Source organism: Rhopilema esculentum, chromosome 4, assembly GCF_057945365.1.
Source record: "Rhopilema esculentum isolate cy_ngs chromosome 4, ASM5794536v1, whole genome shotgun sequence".
NCBI lineage: Eukaryota > Metazoa > Cnidaria > Scyphozoa > Rhizostomeae > Rhizostomatidae > Rhopilema > Rhopilema esculentum.
Genome location: NC_142818.1, coordinates 11,337,344 through 11,354,084, shown reverse-complemented (window position 1 = coordinate 11,354,084; position 16,741 = coordinate 11,337,344). Strand labels below are relative to the sequence as shown.

The window sequence follows — 16,741 nt, the reverse complement described above, 5'->3', positions numbered from 1 at the left end:
TTTACTGCGATTCACTAAAGGAATAGTAGAAAGCCTTCGCCCCCCCCCCCCCCCCGTAGTAGCGACCCCACTGAAACGCTTCCTTGCGAACTAAAAAGATGACCCACTAAAACGACAAGTTTCCTCGTCAAGTTTGACTTACAAAATGAGATATTGCCAACTCCATAAAGGTTAAAAATTTGTACTTTTGAGAACCCCGTCAAAAATTCATAATTTGGGATTTTTCCACTTCACTATTTCAAATGCCTAGCAGATTCATCAGTGGGGGATGTTTCAATTTGCTTTTCTGTTATGGATGCTATCGCTATTGTAGAGACAAATCTTTTCCACGACGAAATTGAATTCTGCTGCCTCAAGTGATAAGCGTTGTAAAGTTTCAGTTATTAGAGCTTCTGAAGGGGTGTTGGAATGGTCCTTTTAAAATGTCTATTTTGGGAAGTGGAAGTAGGCCTAAACAAAGTTGTAGCAGAGAAGACAGGGCTTAAATGAGTTTCGTCATCCCAGGAAGAAAATAGCAGGCTTTGGTTTTTCCTTGTCTGACGAAACTAAATGATTAGAAGGGGGTGGGAATAAATTACGTTTGTTTCATGGTTAATTATCTTGTCGGGATAAATCTTTTGACCATGCATGTGGATGGTTTTAAAAGATTCCAGCCAGAAATACAGTTTTATGTTCTTCTGACGAACTTTCTTGGACTTTTTACTTTCCTTGAAAACGTTTTAGATTATAGCTGATTACAGTCTTTTATCTAGCTACTTGAATACTATTTCTTTCAAGAACATCATCGATAACTGAGATCCGATCTTAAAACTTCGGGATCAAATCTCCAGCAGGATCTGTTGTCAGGTCAAAACAATCTCAATATATGACTTCCATTTGTCTTTACCCATTTAATTGTTTCCTCATTCGTGAATAAGGTATGATGTTCACAAGTGGATGACAATCTTATTTCGGAGACTCATTTCTGCCTGCAATGCTTTTTGTAATACGATAGCTTTTGAAGCCCTTAAAAACAGGGCTATACTTTTTTGAATGGCGCTATCTTCCCACCTTGATTCTGACGCCCTTTTTCCATCCTGGCCTCAATTATTTCAGAATCTTCACCTGGGCCTAAATTACATTTGATAATAAAGAAAGCAATTCGTTTCAGGTGTTACATGTGAAATTATTTGACTATAATAAAATGAGAACAATGGCGTTTGTTTTGCAAAAGAGAACCTTGAGCATCGACTAACAATGGATATGAATTATAGATAAGAAGCAGGTATATTCCTCGCGCTGTGCATAAGAAGCAGGGAACGTTCACCTGTATGAAAGTACATAGCATATTTTGAGCAATGGGAATATACAAACAAAGACCCAATCATTGAACACTCTCCTATTGGACAGTTCACTTAACTAGTTCTTTTTTCAAAGTGTCTTACAAGGCGGTGCCTCGACAAATTTCAGATCAGTCTGCTAGCACCAACGTGTACTAGACTGGTATAAATTCCTGTTCGCCGTTCAAGATTTTAAATACCACAAGATATGTCCAGCGAAGAAAACAAGCCGTTTGTGCAGTCATTTTTGGGAAAGAAAAAAATAACATCCAGCGAATTTATTGCAATTTTCCAGAGATACGACCAAGATGGTACCTGTTTTATATTTTTTCTTCTTGATTATTTATTTTCAGCAATGTTGCAGTTAATGATTTTTGCTGTTTTGGCACATGATTTGGCCTTTGAATTACTGATCGTTGCATTTGACTTCTCAATAAATGTATCAACTATATTTTTCAATGCAACTTGTGCTACTTTAAATGATAACTCGGAAAAATTTCTACATCGGTAATTCTCTAACATAGGAAATTCTTTAACAACAAGATTCTTTGAGATTCTATCTTGCATTTGGGGCTTATAATAAATAGTCCGGCAGTGGATTCATCTATGCTTGGACAAGGTTCAGGTTTTGCTACTTTTCATTCCCCGACATTACCTACGGTATAAGTTCTTTCCAATCGGATAAAAATCAAGGTCTCTAATTGATCGATGATAAACACTGACTTTTTCATTGCTTGTCAAAAGTCTTACTTGTTCTCGAAGCATGCGTAATCTTTAACAATCGTCGCTAAACAAAAAATTATTGAAAACAATCAGACAAAATAGCATTGAAAACATATTCTAGTTGTAAAGTTCCTACAATCGCAGAAATATTATCTTGATTAAGCTTGAACATGATAAATTGAATCTCAAACAAATTGCATTAATTAAAAAACCAACAAAATACTCATGAATATGATTTTCATGCCCCGTTGCATGCTCAATGTTACAAATAATATTGAGATCAATTTTTACTTATAATAAACTACAAATGTAAATAAGTTTTAAAGGTATGGACATGAAATCAGTCTTAATCAGTAAAAGGTTCCTTTCCACACAGAATTGATCTTATTTTTATAATGACGTAATAAAATGATAGAAATTCAATGTTTCTTCGTTTCCAAAAATCAAATAGTTTGTATTTACAGTTTATTCAAAGAAGCAATTATTTCTTTAATACTATTGGCAAATTGTATGACCTAATGCTTTATGGATCAATTCTGAAACGTAGCTATTAACAGTTTTGTGTTATATGAATTTCCTTTGGTTGCACAAATAGCCGGATCTAGTGAGTCAGTGATCTATCCAAATCACAACGAATCGAATCATCATCATATCGAATCGAACAATCATAGAGAAAAAGATATAGCTAAAAGTCTAGAGCTACTCGATTGTGTGATCTTTGATTCCTTCTTCGAAAAGATTGTAGAAGTCTTATAATCCTAATAATATGTACCCTTGAAGCAAGACAGGTCAAGGAGTTATCTCTGAATATTTTGAGGTGAATGTACCTGACATCAAATAGCCCCCAAGCAAGCGAAAAAAGGGAGAACCGAACAGTTCCTGAAAAATTGGGTAATATTGAGGTTACCCATTTGTCCCCTTTCTCCAAAATTAAAGCTACATTTTTAGCCCGATTCTACTTCCCGGCCCTCAATTCCCGAATTCAAGTGTTTTTGATTCCCGAATCCCTCTCACAAAAAATTGCCGTTCCAGAACCCTGACTCAAAAAGAGACGATTCCCGCTTTCCGAAAATCATATTGCGTATCCCCTATACACCTTCAAAGTAGGGAATCTTAAGGTTAACTTTATGTTTGAGCATTACCGAAGTTAAAGGAAACTTTTGCATTAGTTCGTCAATTACAGCAAGTATTCAAGCCGTTATGACATCACTAAACGTGCAAACAAAACAAGCACCCAAAACCTTCTAACAAAACACCCAGCTGTGATGAGACACGAACTAACAGCAGCTGCTCTTCAGATATATTGTTTTAACGTTAACTGTTGAGCGACGATTGGCCTCCTGTTCTAATTTGCAACTTTTGACAGCGCTATTCTTTGATACCAATCGATATTTTTAGATTTTCAATCAATTAACTGTGAAAAATCAATTCTATTCGAAAGACAAACAAAATATTTCGTGATCACGTTTTTTATTGCAGACTTGATTTAATTACACTCTCACTTTGTTATAACGAAAGATTCGTTCAAAGTAAACAGAAACACAGCGTCTGTTTTTCGTTTACTTTGTTATATCATCAATTCGTGTTTTGTACATGCATGACCTATCACAATTTGTTAAATCGAAGCCATTGTAAACGAGGCAACGAAATAAATTTCCCTCAAAATAAAAACTGAATCTGTTTTATGATTACATTTATGATAAATGCCAACTTTTAATTGACACGTAAACATGAAGATGGAACCTTCTTCGGGAATCGTCCCGACGAACGTCAGAATACGCAAAAACAAATCTCAATCATTTGTCATATTCATAATTCCACACATCCATTCAGCACATTCCGCGATAGATTGAAAATGGAGCCTTTGCTTGTCAGGGTACAAAACGTAAATATCTTGAAAATATTCATTAACATAGGCGTATCCTAAAGCTTTTGCTCCGTTAACTTGCCCAAAACCAAGACCAGTGTTGTCCTACCAACATTAGATTCTGTTAAGTCAAAAATGGTAACTTTTACATCAATTGCTCCTCAAGGCTCTTATCCAAGTACATTGCTGTCTATTTGTGTAGCATTAATGTGTCTAAAATGCGGGCTATGAAACCCTGTCTCTCCATCATAATCGCTGCATATTTTCTAACAGTGGAAAATTTCGAATAAAATGTCGAATAAAATTTTAATTTCTTGAGAAGCTATTGAAGGGTTCTATTTATCTACAAGGTGCTGGGTTTTGCGTAATTTCTCATCCTAGAGCCATGTTTTTTTGAAAGAAGCAAAACGATCTTTGTGGGTTTGTGTAGTGCAGGCTGAATTCAAATGAAAGCGTTAATGATCTCATTAATCAAATAGAAGCTCTGTTAATCGTGCTGCAAATTAACATAAGGTATTTTTAATATGGTTTCTAAAAGACTTTCAAAAGCAATTTTCCAGCTCTTCATTTGAAATTGAAAGCTTTCAAATCCATCTAATATGATCTCTTCAAACACTATTTTTCATAAAGAAGACCTTGATCTCATGTCAGCTTGTGAATTATTAATTAAAGACATATAGAACAAACGACTCACTTTAAATTTCCTTCGTCTTTTTGGCAATTAACTGCTAAATGAAAACTGCAGTTCTAATACAATCTGTCATTTTTAAAAGCATCTGGATTGATCACAATTATATGGAAAATTCTAAATGAAAAGTACGAGTAAAACACAAATCTCGTATTTGCATACCAAATCACAATTTTTATAGGCGTGTTAAACAAGTATTATATCATCCTTTACAAGCATGACACCTAAAACCGCTACGGCTCTGCTCCAGTCCACTTCTAGTCTGATCGTCGAAATAGTATCCACTGTCAAGAAACTGCATATACCCCCAGACTTTGTGTTGATTATGTACATACCCCCCGATATTGTTTTTTAAGTTAAGAATTGAGTTGCAAGCCCCCAAGCAATTAAATAATCCCGACCCCAAGCAATTAAATACACCCACCTGGACAGAGGACCCACACTTTCATGCAGAAACTCCTTCTTCTCTATTACACTTGTTTTTTTTATAAGAAACTGGCTATAAGAAACGAGTACTGGACAGTCAGAAAAAATTAAGAAACTCCAGTACTCGAGCAAAAAAACTAAAAAACTATTAAATCGTGATAAAACTGAGAACAACGAAATTTTGTAAAATCCAAGAACAAGATTGCTCTGATGTCCTAGAACTTAAGACGCAAGAAAAAGAATATACTTTTCGCATCTTAATACACAATCAAAACGGAAGCGAATCTCTTGACGTGATAGAAAAGGTCACGAACATTTCATAACATCATTCATGACATCATAATTTAGAAACTCTTAAGAAACAATGAGTATTAAAATTCCACAACATTAAGAAACTAGAGTACTCAACATCGACCTTCATTTCTTATAAAAAAATAAGTGTATTCCTAACAGCATCAAAAGAGTATATAAAGATTTAATTACCAAACTGAAGCATGAAAACTGACACCCAAATGAGAATAATATAAATCAGTTAAAATATAAACCCCTAGCAAAATCAAATTTAACAACATCGCCCGTGAAATTAATTCGGATATAATTTCATTTGATCAGCATAAAAAATTGTAAGATTCATGACAAATTGTAAGAAACATGTTCCCCCCCCCCTTGTTCCCATTTGCCAGTTGCTTGCATTAAAATGCAATCGTAATATTTTGTTGCATGACTTTAATAAACATGAACACAATATTTAGTTGTTTTTAAAATTGTGAGAAAAGAAAGGAACCCGATATTTCCGTCTATAATATGGCAGTGATACAATTTGATTGGTCGTTTATTGATTGATGGATTTGTTTTGACCAATCAGGTTCTCAGCTGCTAGAATCGAACGTTCAGGGGGGGGGGCTGATCTTTCATTTAAAAGAAGATAGCATCTAGCAAGGTGGAAAAGTATAAAAAAATTATGAGGAATGGCATCAAAAGCTATGAGGAATTATAATTTAGTAAACAGAACATTAAATCGTGCCGGGATTGTTGTTGGCTGCATTTCACTAAATTCAAAGCTTACATGGATGATTAGGTAGCATCTGCTAGAAAAAAAGCTTTACATCAAAATCATTTAACAATTGTATCTCAAAGTTTGACAGTATTATTGAAAATATTGCAATCTAAAGCTGGAGTTGGAGCTTTTAGCAATCATTCTAGAAAAAGTATGCCGAAGTTTCTGAAAACGGGTCACCATGTTTGGTTTAGGAAGTAACATAGGGGTAAAATCATGTTTTTTTAGCAAAGGGTGGAAAAATGTCACATTTATGGCCTTGGAATAAGTCTGTTTACACTTTCCATCGCTGTGATTGACTCGGCGTTGAGAGTGGCCATGTGATTTAGCCCTCAGCAAGTAAAGTTTTGAGCTCTGTGATTAAATGATATATCGTCTTGTATACAAAATAGTCTTAAAGGGTTTAAATTGAATATCTTGCTTGAATTTTGCGTGTAAATGGAAGCACTGCTTGGATTTTGCGCTTAGATTAAAAGCATTGATGAATTTCATGCTTTTGATGTTCAGAAAGTTCTATGTTAAAGGAAAAATTTGTTGTATAAAGGACGGCATGTTTTGTTCATCAATTTTGGTATGGTAAGACTTTTAGTCATCCTTTTGATTTAAAAATGTTGATTTCTCGACTCCATTAGATCTCATCCAGCTTTCGCTGCAATTGTAGTGGTCACCGCAAAGATCTTTTGCCTTTTAACCTAGGCCGTTTTATCGAGCGATTGCTGAATCTACAGTCATGATTGCGATCTTTATTGATAAGAGGCTAAGCCACGAGGAAACTTTTTTAAATCAAAGCAAGCGATTCAATATCATTTTTCAAAGAAGGAGATAAAAGGTTTCGTTAATAGATTTAAAACACTCAGCTTTTCGTCTAGCATGAGCAAAATGTTATGAAAATAGTAACAGAATCTCTTGATCGTGAAATGCCGCTTAGACACCTTTTTGAAGAAAACATTATCAAAATTTACATTGTAAGTAAAGAGAGGAGGCGTTTTCCAAGCTATCATTTCCTTCCTCATATGTCCCTGAAATATCGTCTTGTAAAATTTTCCTAAAACATGCCTCAGTTCTTAATATCTCTTTTTTGTGCCAACTTTTTTTTCATGAAGTTTTGAATATTTGACATTTATCATATTTCAATTATTTTTATACTGTGATGAAAATTTAAGGCACCTCTCTTCTATCTCACTATGGGGAAATGCTTATTTTTCAATAAAAAAAGTCAAGTTTACAGATTAGCAACGTCTTACTCTAAGTATCAGAAACACAGGGTAGCAACGCCCATGACTATTTTTTGGTGACATAAAGGCAGTTTGAAAATAATAGAAAAATAGAAGCAAACGATAAAAAATGCTTTGCTCGAACATTTTTCCTCCTTAAACATTTAGACGAACTAAAAAGTGATCCCGCCAAGAACTAGGGGAAATGTCCCCCTTATCCCCTTGTAGCGCAACCAAGTCTCTAGTGATTACACCATTCTTTTTTATCCTTGGTCTGCCTGCTCATTGAATTCTTGCAATAATCTTCATCTTCGTCGTTGGAGAGAGATCTTTCTCTGCTTTTTCCAAGTTTTAATGCTTTAATCTTGATCTTCTTCAAGTAAACTTTTGCTTTATTCATCTGTGCAACCAAAACCAACAGAGGCAAAACTACATTTTCTATTACTTTTGAACATAGTGTTATGCTATGCTATCAATTTGATATCCAAAGCAATCTTTTCTACAGGAAATGGAAGCATTGACTGTGCAGAAGTGGATCATTTTCTGAAAGATCTTGCAAAAGAAAGTGGAAATGAGGTAGGCTTTTTCTTTCGAACTTCATGTAAACACAACATTCATTTGTAGGTAAAATAACTTGGCTCAGAGAAATAAATGGGCAAAGTCATATTCGATTGTTATAAACAAATCAAGCATCAGAACGTAAGGAATTTAGCAAAGTTTAATTGAAGAAAATTGTAAAGGCTATGCCTCTTTGCACGAGCATAGATGTTGATCACATTGGAAGCAAATGAAGGCAGCAGGAAAATATTCTTGGGGGGTGGTCAGCTGGTTTATCACCCCTCTTATATAGAAACTTGCACCCAAAACTGAAATCATGTCTGTAACGTAATTGTGGGTGTCATTGTCTCATGTACAAGTCTTTCTGAGAGTTGAATGAAGTCAACGGGGAGATAGCCTCTTTTCCCTTCCCTCTCGCAATTCATCCCCATGTTCTTATCCCTTTTGCCTCTGGTGCCCAGGGCCTTTCTCTATCCACTCTTTGATTTTGATTGGGACAATTATCAAAGAAAACGAATCAATCAACTTGTCACGAAAAACAGTTTGTAGCAGATATTGCTCAATCCAATTTTTCTTGTTTCAAATTTATATTGTTAATACTTCCTAGTTCAAAGATGATGCAGAGTTCCGAGAATTCAAGGCCAAGATTATCGGAATGTACGATGTTGATTCAGACGGGAAGATAAGCATGTCTGAGGTGAGTGTCGGCGTCCGGGATTCTCAATAGAAATGGAATGGATGACAGTTTTACTAGCAGTGCTGTTTCTTCTTCTAATACAGCTGCCAAACTTAAACCCATGGTTACTAAAGTCGGTACAACATGCTCAAAAGCTTTAACCTCGCATGCACCTGCAACGTCAAAGCTATCTTACCGACTAGACTACATTCTTTTTCATAAGAATATAGAATATAGTTCAGGATAATTCAAATTTTACGAATATTGTAAGAACGTTGCTCTGATTCGGCTCGCATATTTGTGTCTCATTTTCCAGCAGTTGCCTGTTTTGGAATAATCAAACAGGGAATCGCAGAACTAACAAAACTTGCTTTTTAAAAGCCTGGCTTTTATTCAAGAGCAAGCGATGTTCCCCTAAAACTAAATCAGTTTTGATGGAAATAAGAATTCTTTAAGAATACATCCAGGTTCAAAACGAAATTTCCTTAAGAATATTGAGGCTGGAAAACAATTAGAGTAGCATTGTTTTTGTTAAAAGTGTAACCTCTAGAATTAAGTTTAATTTTTAGTGAAATTTCGTACAAAGTATAGAATGTATACAAACATATCTTACAAAGTTTATAATTCAGTTTAAGATTTAAGATTATTTTGATGATAAAAAACAAGTTTATTTTTCATTTCGTTCACTTGCAACAAGTATCACCTTTTTTGACAGATTTATAGTTAATATCAATCATTTTCTGTCTTAGCTTTCCAAAATACTGCCTGCTGAAGACAATTTCTTAGTTCGGTTTAGGGAAGAAGTCAAGTTGTCCAGTGTGGATTTTATCAAGGTAATTTGAAATAAAACAGAAAGAAAGTTAGTCGGTTTTTATGAAGCCAGGCAGATAGCAAGTCATTTTCTTTTCAATATCATGTTTGCAAGTTTAGAAAGTTTTGCACAGTAATCATAAGTTGTCATTAAGATTCTACAACTTTGTGTTCAAGTTTTAAAATATGCCCTTTGTTACACAAACGTATAATAAAACTAATTGTTCGTTGGCAAATAATACCTATTGTTACATTACTTTATATTTTAAGAATTTGGAGAAATTCATAGATCATTGATAGAAATTCTTTTGCAATTAAAATACGCGTATGGTAATAAAATTATTGAAATATATTGTCTTAAAATTTATCGCCAAAGAAATAAGGAAATAAAAACTAATTATTTGTAGGTCACGAATCGTTTCAAACATTATACTCTAATTAAATCCAGTTTCAAAGACATTAAATTTTTGATTCAAACTTCTTCCAGTATTTATCAATCAAATCTTTGGTAGATGACCAATCTTTTTTCGTTTTAAATATTATTTAGTTAGTCTACAAAGAGCATTTCCTACCGTTTTGCCCAATTTCTGATCAATATTTTCATATAAAGAAATTTGCTTATATTGGATTAATGAATTTTTTGTGAATGTTTAGTAAGTTTTTCAGCTGTTCTTTATTGATTCAAGTAATAATTGATGACTTCGTGTAAACAATGGGCTTTCGTTTTGCAGATCTGGTATCACTATGACACAGACAGAAACGGCTTTCTTGATACTGCAGAATTAGACGTATGTCTTGCGTTTGTGTATCAGCTCTTTTTAAATTCATTTGCCTATGCTAAAACTTTACTACTTCATCGTGAAAAATCTGCATCTTGACAGGTCATGAACTGTTCTCATCTCTTACCGAGGCATAACCTCCAAGGGCCATCAAGTAATTTTGGCAATCAAGTAATTTGGTAAATTTCACAGATGTAATCTCCCTTAGACTTACGCACGAGCCTCTGTTCCACTACTGCCTCACATTATGGACGTTTCAACAGATAGCAACGTCCGTTGGTTCATTGTCTGTTCTAGCGTCGCAAGAGTGAGATAGTAGCAAAAAAGAGGCTCGTAAATCGAAACAGAAGCTCGAAACAGAAAGTGTAAATCTAAAGAGACCTATCTCTAAATGAAAATTAAGTGCCTAAGGGAAAAACCTTGAGATATTGAAAGAGTATATTGCTTTAAAAAGTGTAAGGGGGCAAAAAACGACTTAGTCCCCAAGCAGAGCTTACTTAATAGCTTTTGCAGAGCCTGAGCCACAGACCCTGAAATGAAGGGGCTAGCAATGTAAAGAAACTTTTTCTCCTACACCCTCTAGCCTTAATTGTGGCAAACCAACTGCTTGTGTACTTTAGCTCAATGTATTTGTTGTAATCTGAAGGTTCACCTATATAGGTGTTAAAGCTGATTTTGTTCTTTTATTAAGCGAAAAAGTTGGGATAAACATTGCTCATTGCCCTTGTGGGGAAAATGTTGCGCGGGCCTTGTTTTGCGTATTTCAAATGACAAAATCTTACCTATGTTTATAAATTTAAGCATGTTTCAAATAAAACCAAATCAAAATATTGTCAAAATCTGAGTTGAAAATTTTTCACTTTCAGATTTCATTTCAGTTATTTTTTAAAAGAAAATCATTACTCTATGGTTGTGAATAAACGGTAGGATTGAACTAAACGGGGGAAATGTCCAAATTCATAAAATGTTAAACGAAAAAAGGGAAGGGGAGCTTTATAAAGACATTAAAAGGTGGCTACCTACAAAATTAAAGTAAGGAAAATAAAGGGAAATGGGCATTCATTCTCAACCACAGATTTGATGACGTGTTCTTTAGTTTGCGAAAATAAATTTGCGATGCATTATTTTTTCAGGGTTTTCTCAGAGATTTGTTCAGTGCTTGCGATACAAAAATAGCTGTTACTCCGCAGAGGATATTTGATTACCGGACGACAATCGTGAGTTTTTATTCCTTGAACTGAAAATTGAAATAACGATATAAAAATCCACAAAGAGCAACGAAATCAGCAGGAAACTGCGTAACTTGAAAGAACGCACCATAGACCCTGAATAGGTTGAAAAAGGGAAAATCTGAGCAGACATTAAGCAGATTTTAAGTGTTGAAAAAAAATCCATGTCTATTGACAATGTATAAGGATTCTGGTCAACATCAACGTTTATTTTATTGGTTTCATGCAAACAAGCAACTAAACACATTTGAAGAAACATATTGGCAAAAGAGTAATCTGTTAACCCAATATGCAGAAACCTTGGTAAAGTCTACCCGCTAATCCCGGGTATACAATAATAAAGGCCAGAGGGATGGGTTAGTTTATTTTATTTGCTCCCGTACATTTGAAAATTGATCTACCGAATCGAATTATTTTGTCAATGGAAAATGAAGTCAATAACTTCATTGCACCGTTTGCGGAAAGTTTTTCAATAAAAGTAATTGACTTTAATAAAGACCTTTAGTGTGTTTAGTGTGTATTCTACGTGGTATATTGAGTTTATTTTTAGTTTTATTACTGATTCAAGATGAGTCTGAAATGTTTCTCTACCTGGAGAACCAAGTCATTATTCTTTGTTTAACATTTGTGTGTCGATAAAACTAGATTGCTTCATGGAGGTTAGGGCTGGTCTAATCAAATCAAAATGCAAGAAGCTTTGTCTAAGCCAATCAAATCACAGAACAGCTGAATTAGAGTCAGCATTTCCTCAGCAGTTTTACCAGTTAATGCAACTTCAGTCTATATGAACTTTATTTTAGCAGTAATTTTAAGCACTTTGAATAAGCACTTTGAATATCTTGGCAAAACATAATGTCTTTGTGGGAAAGTTAAAAGAAACTTGGCGAGTTTGGAGCAGATCAAGAACGTCATTGGATAGAGTAGGACATTTCGTAGAAGTTGAAAAAGTCTTTCAGAAAGTTGTGACAGGGTTGGCATGAACGGCATAGTGTATGAGCGATGTTAATATATGAATCGACAAGGCATATTTTAATTGGAATAGTTACAAGACGAAGAATGTTATAATTCGTGTTCTGTAACATTTAAGATTAAATTAAAAAAGGAGAACAAACAATTTTTTCTAAAGAAGATGAGGAATGCTAGGGAGAGGCTCAAATCCTTCCCTTAGTTGTTGTCCCCCTTAAAAAACCTGCGTAAGCTGATTGTAGATTAATTAATCTTTATGAATTTTTCTATTTAGTGAAAGTTGCTTCCTTTCACCAAACAGTGACAAGTAGATAGGTTTGGCAGGAATTTCTCATTTTCTCCTTACAAAATACGGAAACAAAAATATGGATATCAAAGAAGCAAAAAAGAGCGTTTTCATCCATTCGGAAACTTTGTCAGAATTTTCTCGTCAATGTGAACAATATGGCTTCGTCAACTCACTTCAATTTTGTTTCCTAAACAACCAAGGCTACGTGCATTTTTCAATATGGCGTCACAAATAGCCACAACCTGCTATATGAATAACGCAGTCTATTTGTACGCCAAGAATACGTAATTTCTGATTTGCTGCATTTTGCTAAAACTTAATTGGTTTCGAGCCTTTCTGCATGTTAAGTTCAGGTACCCGTAATTATAAGTTGACGTACACAAATGTGATAACACGATTAGATGCAAATGCCTATCTCTAGTTGTTGATGTAATGCATCGGAGGGGAAAGAAAAAACATTTCACGAAAGCTTAATCTTTTGTAGATGGAGCTGTTTGACTCCAATAAAGACGGGAAGATCGAACTCAACGAAATGTCAAAGTAAATATTTGGATATTTTCCTGTTCGTTAGAATTTTTTAGCATAATTTATAACGTGATTGGAATTGATACGTGTTGCAAAAGAACTTGCCCTACTGCTAATCTGATACAAGTCTGGATTTATAAACTACTACTCTAGCTATCAGACAAATCCAATTGTCGAATTTCAAATTTTGTATCATGTTAAAGCTATGATGTAATAGATCTTGGAAATTATTGCACAACAACAGAGGAAAGGCAAACCTTTTGAAGCCACAATGCTTCATTTGTTGGTCAGTTGTACAGTCCACTGTACCTGATCATCTCCACAAATCAAGCGTAAAATTTTAAATTGAATCTTAAGAAATTTGTCATTTAGGTATCGGTACCGTTAAAATCCATTTTGCTATTTACTTCTGTTGAAGGATTTTTCCTAACAAAATTATTACTTTCTTCGTAGAATTCTTCCTGTTGAAGAGAACTTTTTCAGTCAATTCGAGGTAGAAGATCATGTTTTGTTTAAATAGTTATAAGAGAATCAGAATTATCCAAATTATCCACAGTAGAATTTGAACGTCTATCAAGTTCAGTTTTAGACATTTCTATGAATTATTAATTTTCTTCGCTGACTGAGCAAAAAGAAACTTGCAACTATCTCATATCCATTATTTTTAGGCAGGATCTGTCAAACAATAATTTACAACTAGCTTATAATTCCAGTTGCTCCAAAAAGACCTTTTGCAACTGATTGGAGTCAATGAAAGGTTTTACGTATCCGCGGCTGTTTTAATATTCATATATTTTGTCTTTTCTAATCTCAGGGTAAACGAGATTTATCTAAAGAAGATTTTGATGCAATTTTCCAACATTATGACAAGGTATCTGTTGTTATTTCTTGAGACTTTTTTATGACCCGCTATGCACCCACCCAAAGACATACAAGGAATATGACGCCATATGCATCTTTCTTGCCATAGGCTATAGGCTATAGAATATGACGCCATAGGCTAAATGTCTCTAGTTTTATGTTTGACAACAAACCAGGCAGGCAGACAGAACTTATTGTCAGTCTGACTTAGAAGTACAAACGCAGTTTATGGCCATCTATCTCATTGAGGAAAAAGAGTATGGGTACAAAAACAATCGGATAAAATTGCCATTTGCAAATAAGCAGCTACTTTCTCGCGATTGAAATTCAATTTTGCAAAGAAATTCAAGCTCAGCTTAACTGGTTTGAATTACCAGGTATCAATTTTTAAATTTAATTTCGAACTTGAGAAAACTTGCAAAGTTGGGATAGCTTCATGTAAAAATGGCACCTAATTTCGACTGAGTCGTTGCTGTAGGGTCTGAAAATTAAGATCGTTCCATTCAATAAATTGCAACCACCCAAAGCAGTTGATCGCTGGTGTACCGTCTTGTAATAATCGTCATGAAATCGCAATAATTTGTTAAGAAAAATATATCATGTAGCGGTTAAATTAGGCAACTGTAAACAACTTTCCTTGTAACTGCTTTTAAATGATATTTAAGAGACACGAAACAATTGTTCAGCTTTCGTCAACATCATATCAAATTGCATTTTTAACAATTAATTGATATTTTTGTAGGCAATTGTAAAGCCTTAAAAAATATTTAACTGGGTTCAATTCCACGGTTGATAATCAAATTCATGTGTAATCTCGTTTGGATGCAAGAGCTTCAAGTTGACAGAAAGAACAACAAGTACAAGTACAAACGTTTGAACTTACATTTGTTCGGAATCGAACATGATAAAAATTTTTGATCAGTGATGTTTTGGTATCAAAGAGCATGCATAATAAAGATTTAATTCCACGCGCATGCTCTTTGATTCCAAAGCAGAGGGTCGCCTCACTCACTTAAACAACGTACTCTTGTTTTTCTCTCCAGCCAACATTGACTTGACTTTTAATTCCCCAGAAACATCTAAAAGATATGGATGAAAACAACTATTGTTTATTTTAGGACAAAAATGGTTTAATCGAAGACAGCGAGTTGATTGCCTTTCTTAGAGATGTGCTGCAACGTGATGGTGGGGTATGAATCTCAATATCACATTCTTTGTCAGAATTGAAAATCATTATATCATAAAAAGTAGAGTATTATGTTGGTCATATCGTATTTTTTTCATTACCAAAAGCGTTATTTGTATTTTCAAGAGGTTCGTTTTTTTGGAAAATTGTAGAAGCTCAATACAGCAATTTTCTCCTACTTGAGAAATTAATTCATAAAAGATTAAATGACTAAGCATGCATTGCAGCAATATTCTTAAACAAGAGTACCCTGGATACCAGACTTGATATTAAGTGAGTCTGGTACCCAGGGTTAGACAAGAGCAGCAAAGGGATGAAAATATCAAAACATTCAGAACTTTTTAATTTTGCACATATGAAGTGAAAGTGCACTATAGCATGACTGTAACTAAGCGAAATCATGTTGATCTGCTACAGTATGCGTTCCTCATCAAAACATTATAAATTGACCCTTGGTTCAAATACTTCTAAGACCAAAGCTAAAACACTAATTTTTTATTGAAAATCTTGTCTTTTACAAACCAACTCTGAACCAGTTCTCAAAAATTTTAAAAATGTGCAAGAATTTCAAAGTGCTCTGTCAAATTATTTCCAAATTCTGAAAAAGCGACGTGTACGACGTCATAAATTTAAATTCAAATTCACATTTTTCTTCAAATTATGGTCTTCAGTTAATGAAGCTTTCGAGTTTATTACCAAATGGTTCTTACGCGGATTTTTTAACATCATTATACACTGAATTGGAAATAATTGGTAGAATTGTAAAGGCCTTGGCCGTTTTTTCAAGAAACATGACAGACATTGTAAAGAAAGACATTTTTTCAGCCAGTTACATTTTTTCTTAAATCTGTATAAAAACGTTTTGAGTCACCCCCTTCTCTCTGAACCTTCTCATTTTGCTATGTTTTTCTTAAGACTCCGACGACAACTGAGCTGGAAAACTACAGAACAACAATATTGAAAGTTTGTGACAAAAACAAGGATGGAAAATTGAATGCAGACGAGTTAAGGTTTCTTCTTGCTTCCAAATAAGACTCCATGGCACAAAGAGAAGATTTGAACAGGAAGCGGCCTTTCCAGTCATGTATTGCACTGATTCGGTATGATGGAATGAGAGAAGAATTTGTTGGTGTCTTTAATGTGTTTATTGTTGGTGACATTTCAAAATACGTAAGAATAATCAAACACGTGCTGTTGGCACTTGTAACAAAAACATTGCAACATTTAATTTCTTGCAATTGTAAGTTTTGCAAAATATCGCACACAGTAATTTGTATCTATTCATGCTTTGTTGTTTAGTTATTTATTGAATAAAAAGCATCAGATTTTGGAATCTTTATGCTTTCGTTACCTAGAAAAATGAAACATTGCCTTGAAATTATTCTTACCGCTTCAATTTTACATTGACCAAAAATGAAGCGAAATCAAATCCGTATTTTGAAAGGAACAAAAATGTTCATTAAAACTGCAGCTTTGTGACGGCTAGCAAGTAGACACTAGAAGTTTTGAGGATTAACTATGTTTTACTAAAACTCTATTGTCTCAATTCCTAGCAAAATAATGGCTTA

At 34.3% G+C, this 16,741-nt stretch overlaps 1 protein-coding gene across 1 annotated transcript; it reads left to right on the top strand.

Moving 5' to 3' along the window:
- The first annotated feature begins 1,267 nt into the window (after window positions 1–1,267).
- LOC135690971 (secretagogin) lies at window positions 1,268–16,498 on the top strand. The gene is made up of 11 exons (XM_065208670.2): window positions 1,268–1,630; window positions 7,800–7,870; window positions 8,460–8,549; window positions 9,278–9,361; window positions 10,070–10,126; window positions 11,251–11,334; window positions 13,086–13,141; window positions 13,580–13,619; window positions 13,941–13,997; window positions 15,106–15,177; window positions 16,089–16,498. Exons 1-11 carry the CDS (start codon window positions 1,528–1,530, stop codon window positions 16,203–16,205), a joined length of 831 nt encoding a protein of 276 aa, XP_065064742.2. The 5' UTR covers window positions 1,268–1,527; the 3' UTR covers window positions 16,206–16,498.
- Window positions 16,499–16,741: the final 243 nt, after the last annotated feature.